The 21806-nt window shown below is 39.7% G+C and overlaps 1 protein-coding gene and 1 long non-coding RNA gene across 2 annotated transcripts; both read right to left on the reverse strand.

The window, feature by feature from the left end:
• Positions 1-1302: 1302 nt before the first annotated feature.
• Positions 1303-20885, reverse strand: LOC149109160 (soma ferritin-like). Its single transcript, XM_089294981.1, has 8 exons — positions 20740-20885; positions 5529-5618; positions 5366-5411; positions 4254-4372; positions 4062-4154; positions 3854-3907; positions 3431-3556; positions 1303-2671 (listed from the first exon to the last, which is right to left on the reverse strand). The coding sequence occupies exons 1-8, from the start codon at positions 20740-20742 to the stop codon at positions 2477-2479; spliced, it is 726 nt and encodes a 241-aa protein (XP_089151107.1). The 5' UTR covers positions 20743-20885; the 3' UTR covers positions 1303-2476.
• LOC110052232 (uncharacterized) lies at positions 6390-20733 on the reverse strand. Its single transcript, XR_002297032.2, has 3 exons — positions 9164-20733; positions 8475-8553; positions 6390-7540 (listed from the first exon to the last, which is right to left on the reverse strand). It is a non-coding gene; the product is annotated as an uncharacterized LOC110052232 (long non-coding RNA).
• Positions 20886-21806: the final 921 nt, after the last annotated feature.

The raw sequence follows: 21806 nt of genomic DNA on the forward strand, positions 1-21806 counted from the left end.
TCGGTCTGTATGGGAGAATCTTTACCTCCGTCGTGTGTACAGACCTCGGTCAATATTCTCCCATACAGACCTCCAGCTCGATTAATAAGAGCTAATTATTACACGACTCTTTCTCACAAGGACTGGGAACTACTAAATTCACGAATTTGATTGGCTGAAATCGATATTGACCGCGGTCTAGATTTTCCCATCAAGACCGGCATCTGGACCGGCATCTGGACCGGCATCTAGACCGGCATCTAAACCGGCATCTAGACCGGTTACATTTCGCGTTGAAAAAGTAGCAAACTAAAATACAAAAATGTTCACCATTTTCTTTCATTTTCTTCTGAATCATTTATGGAAGTGCCAAAAAGCCTGATGACAAAGAAAAAAAGTAAAGAGGACGAGCAAATTTCGGCAGGCTTAAGTTAAGCTCATCGCTGTTCGCAAGCAGAATGTCATCAAACCAGTTACATTAAACGAATTAAAGTTTTCTCCTTTGCCATACAATAAACATCTTATTAACCGAACTAAGTCGGTCTGTATAGGAATCTTAACCTCCCTCGTGTGTACAGACCTCGCTGCGTTCGGTCTGTACTCACGACCTCGGTCAAGATTCTCCCATACAGACCTCCTGCTCGGTTAATAAGAGCTACACATTTCCTTATACTTCGAACATACAAACAGGCACGCCCCTTGTATTGTATGCTCAAGAATCAAGTCTGATAATTTCGCAATTCCGGTGGACCTGCACAGGTGAAAATTGACAAAAAAAAAAAAAATTCTACCCACACAGGCTGGTTAGGACGAGATCAACATGCTTAAGGTCACGAGAAATCAAACGCGTTTTAAGGTCATTGATTAACATGCGTACCGCCAAAAGAAATATGTTTTAAACTCAAACATATCAGTGAAATAGGTTGTCTCTGATACTGAATGAGTTTCAATACTCTAATGCTTACGACCCCCTCCTTCCTGACAAAAAAATACCACACACTCTAGTTTTGTTGTGAAATTCGCTCCTCTCAATTAGTGGTGAAAAAGAGATTGGAGACACGGCCAAAGGAGATATCGGTTCCTTCATGGGCTTTGCTTTTAAAACTTCCAATGATCTGCCTCGTTGACTTGTCAGAGGTTCCCAGCCCCGGGTGTCATTCACAGATGTTCCAATTATGGAACTTGCGATAAGACCAGAGGTGTTAGGCAATAACATCATATCATCCCGCTGATGTCCCCTGTCCACTACCCCCCATCCTGGTACTTCACCTTTTTCCATTTCCGTCTCCGACCCCAGCAAAACAAGACGATATAGGTTCAATGTTTTTGTGAAATCCGTTTATTATAGAACTGTATTGACCTATACAACGATAGTTACAAAGATTACAAGAATAATTTATTCAGATCAATGACCCAAAGCATCATTGAACAAATCACTAGAACTCTCCAAACCTGAAATATATTCTCCCCAATTTTATGAAAGTAAAACACAAAAACAAAAAACAAATAAACAAACAAATAAACAGACAGGTCCATAGAGTCGAGTCCAAGCCTTGTGATGACGAAGGTAATATATAGATTTAGGCCAGGCTAAAAGCGTAGCTCCTGGGCCGGGTTGTTCTGAGCCAAATTAAGCTGACCCAGGAAAAGGTAGAATTTTGATTGGAGTTTTGTAACTTTGCGTTGAGGTTTTCTGTCTATTGTTTGGCCTTCTGTTATGAGTTTTAATAATCACCATATACACAAAACAAAACAGCAAAAGACATTTGTATAGAAGAAAAAGTTATTATTCGGTTAGCTTTTAATCCTGGGTTAGCGTTAAACGGCTTCCGAACAATCCTGCCTTGTTTTCAACAAGTTAATCTGCGATCAGCCAGCGATCCAATCGAAAACCAGCACTTGGTCAGCCGTCAACTTCAAAAAAACATGCGACCTCGATGAGCTGTAAACTTGAGCCTACGGTATGGTCATGTGATACTGGTCAGCGGACACCCTGTTTTGACAGGTATCAAATGATCATAGCATGGATGTCCAATATCAAAGAAGTACACAGTAAACATAGGCTGCATGTATGTCAACCTATTATTTGGAGTATGGCCGCCATGTTGCGCGACTCCGTCGTCATCGTGTTCGCCGTCACTAGCCATGATAACCATGACAAAATTAACTCATGGGTTTCCTTTTCTTTCCTATATGAGTATGGGGCTCTGCTTGGCGGCCCTTCGAGTCGCCGGAGCTCTGCTATCAAGTAAATACCAAGCAGTTATCTACTTATTAGAATAACTGGGATACTGAACGCTTAAAATGTTTCTAACAAATTAACAATTTTAAAGGATAGCCTTATTACTGTATAATTAAAAAAAAAAATTGCGACCACTCAAACCTAACCAAACCTCTCATTTCACTAGAAAATTCAAATGTTAAACTACCAAATAACAAGTTCATAATCGCAATCAGCAATCGCGTTCACTGCACTTCACAAGAAAACAAGGAAAGCTTAAGCTTTCTTGTCGCCTCTGCCAAGGGGCATTTTGTCAAAGTCATGTTCGCCCAGGGTCATTTTGTCAAAGTGATATTCGCCGAGGGGGTAGCTGGGCCCTTCCATACGCTTCAGGGTGCCAACAAAGTCTGAGAGTTCTTTGATGCTGTCCACCTGTTCACCAAGGAAATTGGATTCCAGGAAGTCTTGCAACTGTTAATGAATATCACAAGCAAAGAAATGAATAAGTGACCTCCTTAGAAAAAGCAAGAGAGTTAGGGAATGAAAAAAGGAATAAAAGAGGGGGGGGGGGGATAGGAGTGAGGAAGGCACGATGGAGGGACGGGGGTAAGCAAAGAAGTAGGGAAGGAACGAAGAATTGAATGAAAGAGGGGTGGAAGGATGAAAGCAAGGAAGAAGGGATGGAAGAAAGGAAGGAAGGAAGGAGGGGAAAGAAAGAAGGAAGGAAGGAAGAAAGTAAGGAAGGATGGAAGGAAGGATGGAAGGAAGGATGGAAGAAAGGAAGGATGGAAGGAAGGATGGAAGTAAGGAAAAAAGGAAGGAAGGAAGGAAGGAAGGATGGAAGGAGGGAAAGAATGAAGGATGAAAGGAAGAAAGGAAGGAAGGAAGGATGGAAGGATGGAAGGAAGAAAGGAAGGAAGGGAGAAAGGAAGGAAGGAAGGAAGGAAGGAAGGATGGAAGGAAGAAAGGAAGGATGGAAGGAAGGAGGAATAGAAGGGAGGGAAGGAAGGGAGGGAGGGAGGGAGGGAGGGAGGGAGGGAGGGAGGGAGGGAGGGAAGGAAGGAAGGAAGGAAGGAGGGAAAGGAAGGAAGGATGGAAGGAAGGGAAGAAGGAAGGCAGGCAGGCAGGCAGGCAGGCAGGCTGGCAGGCAGGAAGGAAAAAAACAGGTGACGAAAAGGGTGAGAAAGATGGATGGAAAATAAATGCAAGTAGACCATGATTGCTCTATACCTGAGGGTCGTTGGCTAACTCCGCTGTTTGGTGCAAGTCCAACAGTGACTGATAAACGTGTTTTTCCAGTTCCAGAGCATCTTCCATGGCATCCAAACCCCTACCCCATTGATTTTTGCAAGGTTTCTGTTCAAGACAAGCACAAAACACACGAACAAGAGCATAGTTGGTCTTTGCGTACTTAACGTAACGGAACACTTCATTCTGTAGTTACAATAACCTAAAATAATCTGTTGTTGGATTAAAAAAAAACCCAGCATAAAATGATATTTTGTTGTATCAACTACGATTGACAAAATCTATTGCTCAAACAGCTCATATTCGAATAAAGTTTAACTCAGGTCGCGGTGAAACGAGAGCGCATCTTGAGCTTAACGTTGTCAACTGCAGCTCAAGCTAGTTTCATCACCTGGCTGTACTTACCATAATGCCATGAAGCTTAACACGGCCGCCGCGCTTGTTTTGATACTCCATCAGCTACAAAACAAAAACATAAACAAAGGAAGCTGTATTATTGCAAAATAATATCAAGAGTAATGTAGACCCATTTGACGACAACAGCGAACTTAACAGCAAACATACTTGAAAAAAAAGCGGAAATACACGAAATCAGTACCGGTTAAGAACTTACCAAGTGCGCATGCTTCAGCTCTTCCTCTGAGGACTCCTTGAAGAATTTGTGGAACCCAGGGAGGTTAATATCATCACGGTCGAAATGCACGGCCTGGATACCAAGTGAAAAACAATATGAATGTTGAGAATACCTACAAGTCAGCGAAGTAAAAAATACCTGAAACACATGAGATGCTTTTTAAAAGCTTACCATAGACATGTAGGTGTAATGAGCAAACAGCTCCCGGTTGATCTGTTTGTTTATCTCTTTTTCTGTTTCATTTGCGAAGGGTGAAACACGTGGTCTCGGAGGATGTTCAGCGTCTTCGCCTGAAAAAAGAGTTGCCATTATAACTTGTCATAAGAGAACGGAGTGCAAGTTTATATGCTTTGAACGATATTAAACATATTTTCATGTTCTTTTTGGAAATAAAATTGTTCAGTTCTGTTTTCCGTGGAATAGAAAGCCTGAATTTAGAATGCTCTCGAGCTGGACTGTGAGTACCCTCTGACACACAGATTCCCTTTTCTTTATGCTCAGTAATAGACAAGGAAATCTCTGTCTCGCAGGGTAGACTGCAGAAAAGCTTGAAGAACGTACAGTGATTCCACCTAGGATAGCAAAAGATTTCCGGTTAACGGTTGCTTTTCCAGTCAAGACTTCATGTAACACATTGCATTGCATTAAGTGGTGGCTCTCTTAAGCCTGGTTCTCATATCCCGCAGACCTACCTGCGAGGTAGTCGCCGGTTGCAACTGACAACGTTCGGCGATCTTTCCCAGTGGGTCCCCGGCGCATCTGGGATGGATCGCCGACGTACTCAAATTTGCGCGAAATGCAAATCGAATTGTCCAAGTTTCAACAATTTTACTCGTAAATATGGATCGAATCGTCTCACTGGAGTATGTTGCGTCCGCAGATGATGTTTACATAAAATATTTTCATCGCCGACAACCGCCGGCTTGCCCGCGAAGTTGAACTCAGCTCAATTTCGCAGGCAAGCCGGCGGTCACTGCCTGGGATAGATTACGATTCGGCGATAAATGTTCACACAAGCCGTAACGCTATCCCAGGCCGTGCCAGCGTCCCCAGGTATGTCGGCGGCATATGAGAACCAGGCTTTAAAGACGATTAAATTAAGGAGTAACCTCTAATCAAACTTTCTTTTTCTTATTTCTCCCGTTGCCGCGAAAAGTTAGAACGCCTGATGTCAGGGTATCACTGATGTAACTACAAATTATTCGAGCGAACATTTAAAGCAACGTATGGGAATTAGTAAAGAGAACTTATGTTTTAATCTTGAAGTTGAAACGGTTACTGACCATTATAATCCTTGTACTTGGGATAAACCCAACGGTCTTCGTGTGCCTAAGAAAAATCAAACGAACTCGTTCTTACTATACACAAATTTTGCAGTAGAAACAAAGGGAAATTCAGATGACAAAAAAACGACAAAGTAAAGCAAACTGAGTTTATTTCACTTACTGCTATGTGGGCGGCAAGGTCGCACTTCGCCTTATTTCCACACGCCACATCGACACCGAGGATGAAACTGATCAAGTAAACCAACGGAATCTGCAAAGAAATGTTGCGATTTAAATACAAGAGCGTACACTGATATGAGCCAGATATATTTGTCATTTGCCGGCTGGGAGGTGCGTATACTGAAAAACTGTGACCGAGGTCTTGAAAATGCTGCCTGAGGCCGCAGGCGACGAGAGAAACACAGGATTACGCGCTATTACAGCGCCAAGCTACAAACATCCAAGCAAACTCTCACAACTTCAAAACAACTTCAAAACGTAACTGAGCACACTGTGGGGGCACAAAGTGCAGAGCAAGCTAGCACTTATTTCGTCCTTTAAACTGATCCATAAGTCCATTGCAGACATGTTTTCTGTTGTTGTTCTCAAATGACTGAGCTTGAAAACCACTCAGGGTTGTCGCTCTCTTAGCTTCTCTTGAGCTGACACCCAACGCAACAGTTTTAATTGTGACATTTTAGAAGAAATCAAAGTGGCTATGAGCCACTCAACTTGGATCGTTAGTAAACAGTGGCAATTTTGCTGCCACTGACTTGAGGTTCTAATCCGTCGGTAAAGTTAAAGTTAAAGCCCACAGGCATTGTTAAGAAATAGTGCAAAACGCAACGGTAAGCGAATACACGAGGAGGTGTAACACTGTTGAAAACATTCATGAAGTTATCGGTCCGAGAGACCGAGGCAATTATAAAGAAAGTACCGCTTCTTGTCCGATCACCAAGGCAAGTAATAATTCTTTTTCATTCCTCTCATTTTTTTCGTTCTCTATTTTCCCAGCCAGTATCAGTGATTTTTTTCCTCTCTCTTTGTTACCTTTTGTCATCTTAGAAATCAAAAAATGCGTTGAGCGTAGAGTCACTGTACCACAAGGACAGCACCACAACCCGCATACTAAACAAAGTTAAGCCCTGTTCGGCGGGGTTCGTACTTGGATGGGTGACCACCACGGCACAAAAACTCGGCTTTACCGCGCGTCAAATGTGTGGTCAAGGGTTTTGTAAAGGCCACCTTTGCACGCTTTTGAAGATCTTTGACGCGCATCAAAGACATCTTTGAATACACCTTTGCTACCAAAATCAGAGGCGGTAAAGGCCGTTTTTACTCACCTGTGAACGACTTTGATTTGCGCGCTAAAGGTGATCCTTTGATGCGCCTTTGCGTACTGTCAAAGGCGGGTCAAAAGTGCAATCAAATTTGTCTGACGTGGTCGAAGACGCCTGTGACGCAAGATGCCTGTGTCAAAGGTGCTCTGCGCGTTCCGCGCCCGCGCGTCTCGCCCGAACTTCTCAACTTTATCCCAGTTTTAATTTTTCCCCCTTTTTAATCAGGAGTAAGTACCTTCAAGTACCTTGCACAAATGTTTTGGGCTTCAGGCTTCTAAAAGCCAGGTTACAGGCTCGGTTTCACTGGCAAACTACACGCAATAAGACTGATCATAAGGAAAAAAATTGTTCTGTCTATAGTGAAAACGAAAGTCAACAAATCTTCCATGGCACAAAGCACATTTATCTAACACTTAGGTACTATGGTAAATTCTCAGTTCCTTCAATTTTCAGGACCAGACTAGACAATAGGGAGGACAACCGTAAAATTTCTGGAAATTTTTGACAAACTTCGCTCAAAATTTCATTCCACAGTCAACTAGTGTATTCAAGTATAAGCGTCCTTTCCAGATGGCACAGTCCGCTGCATGGAACTCCTAATGGTTTGGCAGTTCTCCTTTTTTGCTGCTTGCACTTGCTCATTCTTGCATTATAAGTGGAATCGAATACAGTGTTTTCCACTTCTTTCTCATCAAAGAGGTTAACCTGCCTTGGTGGTCAATGTAAACTGAATCCCCATGCTTTCCACGGAAGACACATTTTCACATGGCCTAATTATAAGGCGTTGACGAAATTCATCAGTGCATCTTCACTGGATAAGTCCATCCTGTCAACATTGCTTGTCCACATTTGTCTAAACAGAAGCAAACAGACAAAATGTTGTAAATTAATTAAGGGTGAACCTTGCCAGTCTATTCCTTAAAGTTTACCTATAGTTTTTGCTAATATCACATTAATAAAACGTGACCAATCAGATCATTACTCCTCCTTCGAATAGTCTGCGCTTCCGTCAATAACACATATTAACTTTTACCGCAGATTTGTAATGTTACTCTTAAACTCAGTCCACTAACAAAAGAGCGGTGAAAATAGCCTTGTCTATAGTCCATCAACATATTTTTGATCGCGTGGTTGGTCTAATCGTATCACGTGACTATGTCCCAGCTTAGACTGGGAAAATATTCATTTTTAAAAAGATCCAGCGTGTTGTGTAAAATAACTGAAGGATAATAAACACAATAGCTCCATATTTTGACTTTCAAAATATGCAAGGATATATCTCTTTGGCATTATGTACTCCTCAAAGCTCACGGTTTTCCTTGAACTTTGCTCTGAGAAAACTGTTTGCTTCTGGGAACTGATACTATCTGCAGAAAAATATTTTCACCATAGTGCATCACGCGTTTCCGAGAAACGCACGAGTCACGGATAGAAGAGGGGACTCAACTGGTAGCCTTTTCTTTTGTATTTCTCTCCATTCGACTCAAAGGTTTGGTCACACAGGTATGTCATTAAGAACCAGTTACAGGCTAATTTTGCCAGCTGAACAAGGGCTTGTCCCCAGCTAGAATTTCAGAAGAGAACAAAGACTTGGGGTCATTTTAAAAGTACACAGCTAATATGGCACAAAAAAGGCCTAAAGCCAATCAGAGCAGTACATCTGTCTGCCTGCCTGTCTGTTACAGACATCTCAGTGCAACAAAGATCTTTTATGGTTGCAAAATAGCAATCTCAAAAACCAACAAATCTGACGATGAACTGTAACAAGAAATGAGGAATACACATACCTCTGGGAATATTGCTGTTCCTGTGCAGTTTCCTCAGATCTCTTCATGATCAGTAGTGTTATCTTTTTTCTTATTTCCCCTGTAGTTCATATGTGAAAAGGAGCATATAAACATACCAAAATAATTTCACATTTGATTAGCAAACTCCTTCCATTCCTAAAATGCTTACTTAAAGCTTACTTTCACTGCAAAATAGTCATGCAGTTAGCAACTACTTGTACATTTTTTCCACTGAAAAAAATCCTGAAATTAAATAACTTTAACATGAGACACGCCTGCAGGGAATCATGGCAGTATTGTGTATTCATCGAAACAAATATCCAGTCCAAGATGATGAATACAACTACCATGATTCCCTGCAGCTGCATCTTATGGAGGGAAATGTCCAGACAAATTTGCCAACAAAATTTTAAATCAAGTAAAAGCAAATAAAGGTCTTTGTTAATTTATGTGTCGACCGGCTCAGATAAATCAATCAAAAATTTGGTTGACTCTCAACCGTCTGTCAACCACGATGTCGATGGAGTGTCAATCAAGTGTCACCTGAGGTGCCGATGAAGTGTAGATCGCGCATCAATTGAGGGTATCAGTCAACACTAAACAGGGGATGCCTTTAGCACACATGATCTGATGGTCAGTATGCCATGAAATATGGAAATAACAAATGAATATTCTAGCCTTTTACTTACCAAAATGTTGTGATGTTTGCACACGACTTGGAGCACTGCATGATTAAACATCTGAGTTGACTACGAATTACAGAGTTGTAAGTTGTATCCTCTCCCACATTATTCTGCTAATATCTTCAGTTCTTCTAGAATGGCTAGCTGAAGGATATTAAAACTACATGCATGAGCAAATTTCCACTAGTCAGATTTTAATTTCCGATAGAATGGTAACTAGAGACAAAAGTAGAAACTTATCCATAGATTAAATTTTCAGAGTCAACAACTCTTTCAATGGTTTAATGACTATAATTATAATTCAGCCAGGTTGAAATGGATTGTCATGCATGGCTGACTGAGTTTTTCCTTCAATGCAAATTTCCTTTATATTTACATGAGCTTCCTTTGAAGAGAATTGTTTAAGCTCAGAAATTACCAGAGGCATTGTGCTCAACAATTATAAGTAGATAGAGAAGGTTGGCATACATGAGGTAACTAGTCCCTGCGTCTAGTCCCCGCAACTAGTCCCCTGAAGAGTTTACACAAAGAGACTGGTCGCAGGGACTTGTCCCACGAACAGTTCACACGAAGCATTTTGACGAACAAGTCGCAGGGACTTGTCCCTGAAATTCAAACTGGTTTGAATTCATAGGACTAGTTGCGGGGACCAAACTTTGGTCCCTGCAACTAGATCGTGAAGCAAAAATGGCCGGTTCACACGTTGGGACTTGTCCCCGCGACTTACTGCAGGGACTAGTCCCCTCGTGTGTGCCAACCTTTAAGCTTAAGCTTAAGGTTAAGTTAAGCTTATGTTTATTTTACTGATCTTAAAATATCGTAGCTTATAGTTTCAGTGCTATGACAGACACTTCAATTCAGTTCACAGGACTTGACTGAGTAAGAAAAATATATATCTTTATCAACTTTTGTAATTAAATATATGTGAATTGAAAAGTCTTGTCTTTTCTTAACGAAGAGCTTTGCCAATCAACTGTGATTCAGTCAAGTGCAATCTTTCCAGAAATTGTTTTCACTGCCAAGGATCTGTCCTGCCTTGAATATATACGCAATTTATTAATGCTGCATTTTTAAATTTACTTTTCAAACTCTGTTATTCTCTGAACATTGACAATAATTGAATGAAATTCCAAGACTTACCTTTCCTGGTCCAAAACACAATGAAAATTTCACCAAGGCCACCATAATGAAATTAAAAAAAATGTCCACTTTCCCTGCTAACCTTTCGTCTCTTCTCTGATTGGCCGGAAAAATGTGGGAAGCAGCTGGCAGCCGCCTTTTCCTGCTGTTTTCTTTTACCACCTCCAGGTCAAGTGAAAACTTTTTTCATAAAATAATACACATTGGCAAGAAAGCAAGCTTTCATTTAAGCGTTAAAACAGAAAAAATTACGAAAACGCAGATAGCTATCATTAGCCAAGGGCATTTAAAGAGGAGTCACAGGATATAGCCTTATTTGACCTCGCCTTTGACATGACACGACATAGGATCAAAGTTGTACAAAGCCATGGCGCCTTTGAACGCCTTTGACAAAAGAGATCAAAGGTGTGCAAAGCCATGGTGTCTTTGAATGCCTTTGACACGCATCAAAAGTGGAGTCAAAGTTACTGACATGTTTGACCTTGCCTTTGACAGGGATCAAATGTATGGCAAATCCATAAGATATTTGATTCTTCCTTTAACATGCGTGAAAGGTGGAGTCAAAGTTAAGATTTGCCCTCTTCTTTGTTAAAGTGCAACCAACCCCCAATATTTTTTTTCGCTTATATAAGTCTCATTGTTTTTTCTGATCACCGCTAAGAAAAAACTATCATTGTAGCTATTTTCGTTAATTTTCTATGATTTTTCAAAGTTACTAAAATTGGCCGTTTCCATGCCCCATGGCCGAGCAATAGCAAAGAATGGGGTGAGTTGGCCTGTTATGTCATCGAAGGACTAACAATGTTTTGCTTATGAGGAGAATGTATGTGAACATGAGATAGTGTGATTCAAAATCATTGTAGAATGCAAGGTAGATGTGTTGTTGGAGGGAGTAGCAGTGCAGCAAGCTCAGGAGAGAGCGATCCTCTTCCTTCGATACCTCTGCATCGATGGCACTCGTCCAGAAACGAGAAAAAGATGAAAGAAGTGTACTGACTTGTGCAAAGTCGGACCAAAACAGGGAGCCATCGAGCTGTTCTTCGGTCTCAGGTTCGCCACTACTGTAAAAACCTAGAGATTTTCATGGCCTGTATATTATACTCTAGCTTCTAGTGCAAAGCTCGACATTGTCAGGGTAGATAAGACACGAATTTGGGATAAGCTGAGAGCCATCTGACTATTCTATCAAAACAAGCCTCAGAGTCACAGACCAAAACAATGGAAACTAGGGTGAGATAAATATACGGCAAATCAATCGCATCGCGATTTTTGCCCTCGAAATAGCGAGTATTGTAATCGAATAGTCAATGACACGTACGTCCCACAACAGAGTGATTAAGATTAGTGAGGCTTCAAACTGCTCAACTAGCTATGTATTTTTGGATTTTATATACAACCACATGCAAGCTACATGCACGTGGCCAACAATGCGGCTGAGTTTCTGAAAGTCCCTTTCGCATACACAATTGTTTTGTTCTTGGAGTAAAGAGATAGATCTCTTCAGTTACAAACTTAAGACGAATCAAGGATTGATAAGTATATACAAGGAAAGTAAAACAAACCATAAAGATTCGACTTTACAGACGGAGATTGTAGCACAGAAAGGAGAATGTGCTTGTTTTCGCCCGAAATGCAACACTCAGGTTATAAGCGTACTAAAAAAGACTCTTAACACAAAAGAACAGTGAAGGAGAAATGCATTCATTTATACCATACTGAACCTTTTGTCAAGATCTTGTTGAACGATTTTTAATTACTAGGACGAAAATATGCAAATTTGTGTAACTCGCAATGTTTATGTTCTCACAACTAATTCTGTAATTGACTTTGTATACATACGGCCAGTCGACAATAACGAAGCGAAAAGACGAATTTTTCCGCAAATATACTCGTGTTCATTGTCATTTTTATAACTCCTCAATAGTTGTAAGTTAACTCTTCATACATGGTTTTAACCTTTATAAGCCAAAAGGGCCGGCAAATTGTTGATCGTGACTCGCAGTGTGGTGGGCTCAACTTGTGACTTGCACTTGGAAATCGAAAAAATATAATATACATCATAGCCGTGCTAATCGTGGCTAGACTCCGAATTGTATTGCTAGATGATACAGTTCTTTCATTTAAAAGTCTTGTCCATTTTTGATAAAATATGAAGCACAAATACCCCAAATATGTTTTCACAGCACTCAAAACCCAGTCAAACATCTCCCGAGTGTTTTGAGCCATGTCCTTCGATGACATCAGAAGAGGCCTGACCCTGATCCCACCATGCTCGGTCGTGGGGCAAGAAATTACAACTTTAAACGCCTGTGGAATCGCAGGGATTTTATCAATCGAGATAATTTTTTTGCTGGAGTAATATAACAAACTAGTAGTTTTCATTAGAGGAAAAAAATTTGGGGGTTAGTTGCACTTTAGGGATCAAATGTATAGGCAAAGTCATGACATATTTAACACACATTTGACACGTGTCAAAGTTCAGATCAAAACTATGATCATATTTGACCTCGAGTTTGATCAAGATCAAATAATAGTAAATCCAATTTTTCGTGCCGTGCAAATACGAATACCCCTTTGTTTCCCTTTTTTTCCTTCCCTTTTCAAGGCGATATTAAAGACTGCAGAGCTCTCAGTCTTGTGTAATGCCGTTTCTCAGGGATTGGGAAGGCAAAACAAGCAAATGTGCCTACGACCCATGGCATTGGAAAGTTATGGGCCATTTATAAAGAGTTTGGGCCATTAGGGTAAACAAATGGGCCATAAAAATTTCAACAAACGATATGTAATTCTTGATTGCTGTTGTTTTATACTTTTTACAGGCCATCTGATATTACGCGATGGTGCGATTTCGCACAATGGACTTCAAATCGCATCCAATCACACAACGCACAACATTCATAAAATAAAACATAAATCAACAAGTGTCTCAGGAATTCCTGCATAAATACGCCATTTTTAAGATGATTTACCTTGGAAAAACCCTAAAAACCCTTTGTCACCTTTGATTTTGTAAACATTCGAAGCTGCAAGGCGTTATTTTGCATGTCAGGGGCCTGGTACAAGTCTTATTCTTAAAGAGTCGCCTATTGGTGAAACACAAACACGCCCTTTGTTCAGATTAGCCAATCTGAATGGCTGATATATACACATTCGGACTCAATAGAGTTTATATGTTCGATTGGAAATATGATTTGTTGTTTAGCTGGAAATGGTTCGACTTTTTAAACCAAAATGGCTTGTTTTACTGGCTACATTCATCTGTGTAGACGTTTGGTCGTGGTATGTTTTTGTCACCTTGCAAACTTTAACCAATGAGATTTTTGAAACATGTTGAAGAAAATTTTGTTCGTGACAAAATTTCCCGCAGTCAACTTGTACAGTAGAGCCCCGCTAACTCGAGTTGGTTTACTCCAATTTCCCCTGGATTTTACCAAAAAATTTCAGTCGTGACTCAAAGAGTCCCCTTTGATTATCAACTACTGTCTACAGGGAGAAAGACTGTTTTAGTGTTATGTTCAAGCTAGTTTTGTCATACAATACTATTATGAGATCAGATGTGAGTTTGACAGACTGGCATGTTATAAATTGACCTACATGTACTGTGGGGTTTTATGTAAGTTATGATCTGCCTGCTTAATTATGGATTGAATAATATTATTGTGAAGCAGGATGAAGTGTTTAAAAACTGAAAATTCAATGGTGGTTTTATTGATGATCCTTGCAAAATAAATTTTAAAAAGTTGGTTTGTTGTATTCAGAAATATAATACTGCACATAAAAACAAAGTGTAAGAAGCTAATTGTAGCATGCAAGAATGTCAATAATTATTGATCATTCATTTGGCATGTTAGCTGTGTCCTTTCAACTTTTAATGTGGTGCACCGATAGTGCAGAAGACCTCATTCTTTTTATTTATTCCAACTAATGTCAATCAATATGCATAATTACTGTTCCTTTGTGTTCAAAATGTCTTTACGGCAGCAAAAAAGTGTTTTTCTTATCCTGAAACCTTATAAAACAAGCTTAAAATTGCTGAGAAAAAAATCGCATAATTTACATTATTTATCGCATAATTGGCACGGCTCAAAGTTAACGACCAACTGGTTGCATTTGCGACTAGATTTTTGGCTGTGCGCCTAAAAAATCATGTGTGGTCGAACCAACGTGCCTTAAAAGCCAAAGTACAGTGCGACTTCTCTAGTGCTTACTCACCTGACCATACTAACGTACTCCGATTGATAAATATAAATATAAACATAGATATAGCACAACCAGGCACCAGATAATAAAGTTGCACCATTTTCCTTTCATCGGTGTGTGTTCTATTTGTCGTCTTTAAGCCTAATTTCCCAGTGGATTCTCCGAACTCGAACGTTCATTTCTTCCCCACGTTCTGTGTTGTAAACAACTCCGTTGACACATGCAAATGAAGGAATGAAGCACGTGCTTCTTGGTCGCCAAATGGGGGACATAGTGCCAGGCGGTCCCAGTGGAAAGCGTGGAAACTGGGGATGAGATTAGATCTTGTGCTCGTTCTTCATGAACAACAGGTACAAAAAGCTTTGTTTTCGCTTGTCTGACACACAAAAATGTCCAGCGTTTTCAGAACGGGCCGGTCCACAAATTCTATGGCTTGAAAGCTAGCCAAATGTGCAAAGTTCGTGCTAGTTCTCAAGAATACCCAGATGTTGAAAAAATCAAGAATCTTCGTGAACAGAATTTGAAAGGTGAGGTAAACAACAAGCAACTGGATAGTGAGGATACTCAACGAAGAGACTTCAGAAGTTAATATCTAAGCTTAACTCTTGTGTGAAATATCCTGATTCTTTTACTTGTTTTTGTTGTGCTCAATACTGCTAGAATAGGCCCAGTTTGCAACACAAAGCCTGAGTCGCTCTTTTTGGAGCGTTAAGTATTCTTTTGGAGTAGGTGCTCCAAGTATTTGAAGCTGTGCACCTAAAATTTTTAACTCTGCGCCGAAAATTTTGGCAGTGCGCGTAAACATTTACAGCTGGTCGCACAAGTGCTCCCAAAGCCAAAAATAAACTTTGAGCCCTGATTGGCCTTTCTAATAGCATAATCTGCCCTGCAAATTTCACATAATTTGCATTTTTTCATTGCACCCTATCAGAAGGCCTGTTTTTATTGGACTTACAAGCTAGGTTAAGGTGTAGTCACAGAATATAGCTAACACAAATTATATATTAACCTTTCATTGAGGTTAAACTATACGCATTCTGAACTGGAACTGATTGAACTGAACACACCAGGTAGTCTGATATCAACATCACTGACACATGCTCAGTTTTAGATTTAGAGTGACAAGTAATGTTGCATTTATAATTTTCTGCAGGATCGAGGTAATTTTTGGCAGACTGACTTGTTTTGACATGAAAAGCATCGTTGCATAATTGTTTTTGTTGATTTGCTATTCATTTTCGAGAAATAACGTATGCAAAAAACTCAGTTTTCCAAGGGCATCTTTTGGAGATCTCTGGCAGTGTTTCCGCCAGAGCGCGCCATTGCGGGAATCGTGTGCTGCAATCAGAGATGGCGCCCAGAAAAATGAAGTAAGGGCCAATTTGGCCCTTTCCTTTTACAAGAATTCAGGCTTAACACAGGCATAGTATTTTAAAAGCCATCCCAGGGCTCAAAATTGCGACCGATACGGTCGCCAGTGCAACTAACATTTCATCGTTGGCGACCAAAAATTCTGGTTTTGTCACCATAATGGCGACTACATTTCTCTGTGTTGACAATCAATAACAGCTATTTTGTCCCACGTTATGTCCTTCTAGAAAATCATATTGAAAGATCTTTGCTTCTAAAACATTCAACATAAGAAAAGAAGTCAATCTGTCCTTTTGCTTTGCTGTATCGATTCTCTCACATCGGAAAACTTCCAAATGGCTGGCCATGTGTGAAATCGCCCTATAATGCATTGCAAACCCTTGATCATTGACTACATCATGTATGCCTAAGGATTGTTGTCTTGTAATGCACGGATCCTTCATACTAGCATCTGATTCAAAAGAAACTTTGAGTTGAAACACTTCAAAAAGCACTTATTAAATTTTATCACAAATCCTAATAAACTGCTTTATTTTCCTTGGTACCTTGATACATTTTTTCCTTCTGTTGCTTTCAATTTATTGGCCCCTTTCCTAAAAAAATTGGCCCCTAAAAAAGGTCTTCAGGCGCCACTTTGGCCCTCAAGTAAAATTTTCTGGCTGAAACACTGCTTCGGTTGAGCAAAAAACAAAAGAAACCTTTGTTTTGCTAAACGATGAAGTCACCAAAGCGTGGTATTTGCTGCTAGTTTTATTATTCATATAATTACGGAATTCTCTTACTGTTGCTTCGTTAGCGTAAGCGAATAAGGTGCTGAACTGGTCGGATAAGAGTTTGTTTTGTCGTGACACTGGTTCGATACGAGGTCGGTCAATTTTTTTTTTTTCCAGTCTATTTCTCTACTTCTCTCAAAAATCAAAACATCTATTTAAAAAAACCCGGGCTTTCGAAGCTGCTAAAAGTAACTGTTTAAGTTTGCGCCGCGTCAAAATCCATCTTGAAAGGATTCGCTCCAAAAGATGCCACTTGGAAAAATGAGTTTTTTCGCATACGTTATTTCTCGAAAACAAAGCGCAAATCAACAGGAACAATTACGCAATGATGCTTTTCATGTCAAAACAAGTCAGTCTGTCAAAAATTAGCTCGATCCTGCAAAAAATAAAAATCGGCCCAAAATGCTACATACGCCCTTTTTGCACGAAAGCCTTCAATTTAGAACTTGAGCTATGCATGAACTGTACATAACACACCTGTAGCTCTCTAATAGTTAATGAAACGTTAACCTAAAATATTTTCATTCCTTAGAACTAGAAGGATTGGAAGCTTCATTTTGATCCTTGTTTTCAGGATCACAATTTGTTGTGACGGACTTGGCATTCATGGTGCAAAACAGCAACAATCTCCAAGTTTTTTCTAATTTTGGAACTTTAGCTTTCGGAGGCATATTATTTAGCTAATTACAGCATGCAAAACATATTCAAATCAGCTGATTCTATTACTGAAAAACAGAAAGCACATGGATTGAGCAAGAACCTCGTTTGCCAGCAGAGTTCGAGTAAGGGGATGAAAACAAAACAAAAACAAAGTGAATGCTATTATAATGTCGATTAACGAGCAAAGGCATTGTGATTTCTCTCGTGTTTATTTGCCATAACACAGAAAATTTCATTAATGAGAATCCTGTCCACAAAATAGTGCATATTTTACTAGCAGTTAATATGCTAGGACGCATCTCAGGCCCGGTAGGTGCTTTCATAATGCATCATTTCATAGATTAATGTGCCATATGCGCGTGGCCCACTGCCTTCCCAATCCCTGCCGTTTCTTCTATTTATCAACTATTTGTTCCTCGTTTCGCCATGTCCTTATTTATGTGTATTATAGTATTGTATAAATAAACAGCGGAACAGGTCGTTCGAAGTCTCCTCAATTCTCTTAACTGTTGATCGTCTAAAACATTTAATCATGGCTTGAATCATTCGAAATTCATATACAGCTCGTCAATTTTGTGACTTTCAATGTCTTCTTTTTCAACAATCGAGTATGGTTAAACCTGTATGAGCGGGCACCTTGGGAAATGAGCGATTTATACAATTACAGGTAGCTTCTGTTTATAAAAACATTCATGTGAAAATTTATTCAATGTAGAGCATTTCTGTGCTAAGATATTGAGTACTTGCATCAAAAATTCAAACAATAACTAATTTGGCACACAGTACAAGTAGGCTTTTTGTACATTATGCTTTCATTTCCCCACTAAAATGCCCAACCTTAATGCTCCATTTTTTTCCCACTTAAAATCTCGGTTCCCCGCCCCAAAAAGTCACTAAAATGCTCGGTTTACATACGGTCTTTTAAATTTCAATAATTTTAACGTTTCAACACAATTAACAGTTCAGAGTGCTCAACAAAAATGTATACTTAGTATAACAAGTTAACAACAGTGTTTGTAATAGTTTTAATACACCAAAAGATAATTTTCTAAATGATCTGTTGTTCTGTTAATCCTTTGCCCCCTTTCAGTGATAGTTAAGTGAAGAGGCTTAGTTAAGTCTTCATTTTCTCGTCAAAAATAATTTTTATTTCTACTTTCTGTGGAAAAAATATTGATGACTCAAGCCTCTCGCTAGCTCGAAGTATTTTGTTTTTGTCCCTTCAGGTCATTTTCTTTACAAATCTACCCTTGATAACTTTGAATACCATTTCTCAACATGTAATGTGTCACAGCTCTCCAGAATCATAGACAGAAATAGATTGACTGCAACACATGTAAAACATGAGGGTGTGATATAAAAATAGCCAGACTATTTGGGTTCTGCAAGCAAACATAATCAAACTCTACAAAGCATTGAAACATTGACTTGGCCGGGTTCAGTCTAGCCTCCCATGCAGACGCTCTTAGGGCTCATCATGCATTCCTTCCCCATGAATGTCTACTCAATGAACCAGTCACTTCCATTCGCTGGCGGTTAGCCAATCATAGCTTCTCTTTCTATCCATGAAAAGCTGAACTTTGACCCCACGCTTCAACACGAGAAGTTTGTGCCAAGCCACAAAATGTCTAGCATTCTCACATATGTACAAGTTGCACTAGAAACTACAGACGTACAGAGTATTTTAGAAATACTGGCAACTGATGAGATCCACATGGAGGACTGAAACCATGGTCTTGCCTGAACTAAGTCAAGCAATGGGATACACAACATGCAAAACCAGGCGACAGACTTGAGTGTAAACGGCTAAATTAGAATCATGTGGTGCCAGAACGGACAAAGGAGGAATAAACCTATACATCGAGCTCAAGAGACATAAGTTTGATCAAATTGATGGAAGAAACATAACTATTATAACGTCTCTAGGGAAACGTATAGCTTTCTCAAAGTAAATCTATGGCATCTCCAAAGAAGAACCGGACGAGGATAAATAACATATCCATGATAAGAAACAACATACTGTGGTTGCACACAATTCTAATGGGCCCAGTGTCACAAGATAGAATGCAAGTAAGCAACGTGTCATGGAAATTTCTTATTTTGTCCCTCGAAAGCAAATACTTAGAAACTTAAAAAACATTTCTTGCAATAGAATTGAGCCTAAACAATACACATTAAAGCACATAGCAAACGACAGAGGAGTCAGACTCTGTGAAGTGTCATGCAGATAACAGCAATCATGACTGTGTAACATTTAACACGGAAAAAATCTGTCTGTACTTCAAATCTGTTTGAAACTTTTTCGTCTTCGCACATCAATCGTACACTGACTGGCGGAGTTTTTGTCAGCCAATCTTTAAGCTGGAATTTCTCGTGACTAAATTCACTTTAGTATCAGTTTAGGGTTATTGACACTGGCATAGAGGTCAAATGCTATGAAATAAGGATTCTAACAGCATGACGAGTACAGGCTTAATATGCAATATAACTGCACGCCACAACTGAGCCGTGCAAACAAAAGAGATATTAAGCCAAACAATAATTGCATTATTTTTGGCCACACCTGTTCACTACCGCAAAATTTGCATACAGCAAATTCTGCAACCAGCAACGTGTCTACTGTAAGCTGACAGTTACGTAATAAATATTGGGAAAAAGCAACATCGATTTCACGCCTTATTTCCTAGAAGGAGTTTTAATTACTTAAGACTTACAAAAGATGTACGAAAGGTCGGCGAAAAGTATCGAGCAGCTAGGGTTATTGGTCAAAGGGTACAGTGGAAAGTATGGATTTGAAATACGCATGGCTGCACTTCCAGCGCGCTTAGCTTTTTGCTCGAGTTAAAACTGAAGGAACGGTGCCTTCTAGGACTGAAAAGACCTTCTAATGCGGTGGACTGCCCAGATAAGCAGAAATCGGTGTAGACTTGCTGGGTAAAGCAAACAAATTGTAACTCCTGTAGTTTAAAATGCTTGCAAATATAGCTTTGCAACATAATTGAGCGCCAAGCGACGTCCCCGTGAAATAACGTATTAGGGAGCTTAAGCAAACCACGTCGTCGCAACGAGAACGTCGCTAAACAAAATATTTAATGAGCAAAACGATAGCTATGCACATACGTTATAAATCTTCGTACATTTCTTTGCCGTCCTCTGCAAAACAACAACGTGAAATGACCAAGTTCTGCGTCGTCTACGGAACGTGAACGACAAAGGTTAACTTTTGGTATTTCCATCTGGAATTGAACGCCGTAGTTGCATATTTAACTTAAGCACGTTTTTAGAGCCATTGGCGTACCGAATAGATCTAGACAATCGCGAATTTCGCTGGTAAAATGTAAATTCGTTTTTTACTTGGCGTCGTCTTCGTTGCTTAAGCTCCCTATTACGTCGTGCTATAAAACAGATATCAGATATCAACCATATATTTCCACTTACCATATTTGAATTTGCTTGGCCTAGATATCACTGCATCTGAAGGCCAAGGTAAGTTTTTTCTTCTGGTCTACAGAGCTTCTCAACCGAAGGTTTGCAAAAACACTATGAATATCCTTGTCATATGACAAGCTATGTGACGTCATATGAAAACTGTGTAAACAAATACAATGGATAATGAAATGTGTATTGGAATGGTCTGGACTACTGGATTGGACTACGTGTAGTAGATTGAAGACCAAACGTAAAAACGTGTAACGGGGTTATATGCTTCTGGTATTACACAGTTAAACATAGCTAATTCGAATTTAGTCTGTTCCAGGCTCTCGGTCAGTGTGGATCTATTAAACGAATAAGTCACTGTGTTCCCCGTGCAACCGTACATAATATTTATCACGGGTTAGTTCAATCGCACTTCGACTATCGTAGTGTTGTTTAGGGTAACTGTGCCAAAAAATTATCTGATGAATTACAGAGACTTCAAAATCGTGCTGTCGGCGTCCTTACTCATTCTAGTTATGATGCTAACGCCAACCAACTATTTAGAGAATTAGGCTGGGACAATTTAGAAACTCAACGTCAAAAACTTAAGGCTGAGATGGTCTATAAGTCCTTAAATGGCCTCGCACCCAATTATTTGTCCTCGAAATTCATTCAGCGGAGTGATGTGATTACTTCTTACAATTTGCGCGATTCTGATAATAAGCTTGCTATTCCCTTGCCACGTACTAACCATTACAAAAATAGCTTTGGCTATAGTGGTACAGTCCTCTGGAACAGTTTACCCTCAGCTGCTAGGCAAGCAACATCTCTGACTAATTTCCGACGATAGTTAATCAATGCAGACACGGCATTCACGTAAAACAGGCTTTAATTTAGTTTACTTTTCTTTAATAGTTAGCAATATTTTATTTTATAACAGCAATCATGACTGTGTAACATTTAACACGGAAAAAATCTGTCTGTACTTCAAATCTGTTTATTAATAACCGAGAGTGAGGTCGTTACGGGAAAATCTCAAACTGAGGTCTTGCCGTATTGACCTCGCTATCGCTCGGTCAATACGGTAG

Source organism: Orbicella faveolata, unplaced genomic scaffold (genome assembly GCF_042242905.1).
Source record: "Orbicella faveolata isolate gen_17 unplaced genomic scaffold, um_ofav_v1 contig_25, whole genome shotgun sequence".
NCBI classification, from domain to species: Eukaryota; Metazoa; Cnidaria; class Anthozoa; order Scleractinia; family Merulinidae; genus Orbicella; species Orbicella faveolata.

Bases quoted from the DNA above. Each gene is read 5' to 3' on its own strand.
- LOC149109160 (XM_089294981.1), bottom strand. The intron at 5,412-5,528 runs GTAAGTGAAATA...GATTTTTCTTAG, and splicing joins ACCTTGCCGCCCACATAGCA to GCACACGAAGACCGTTGGGT. The intron at 2,672-3,430 runs GTATAGAGCAAT...ATTCATTAACAG, and splicing joins AGTTAGCCAACGACCCTCAG to TTGCAAGACTTCCTGGAATC.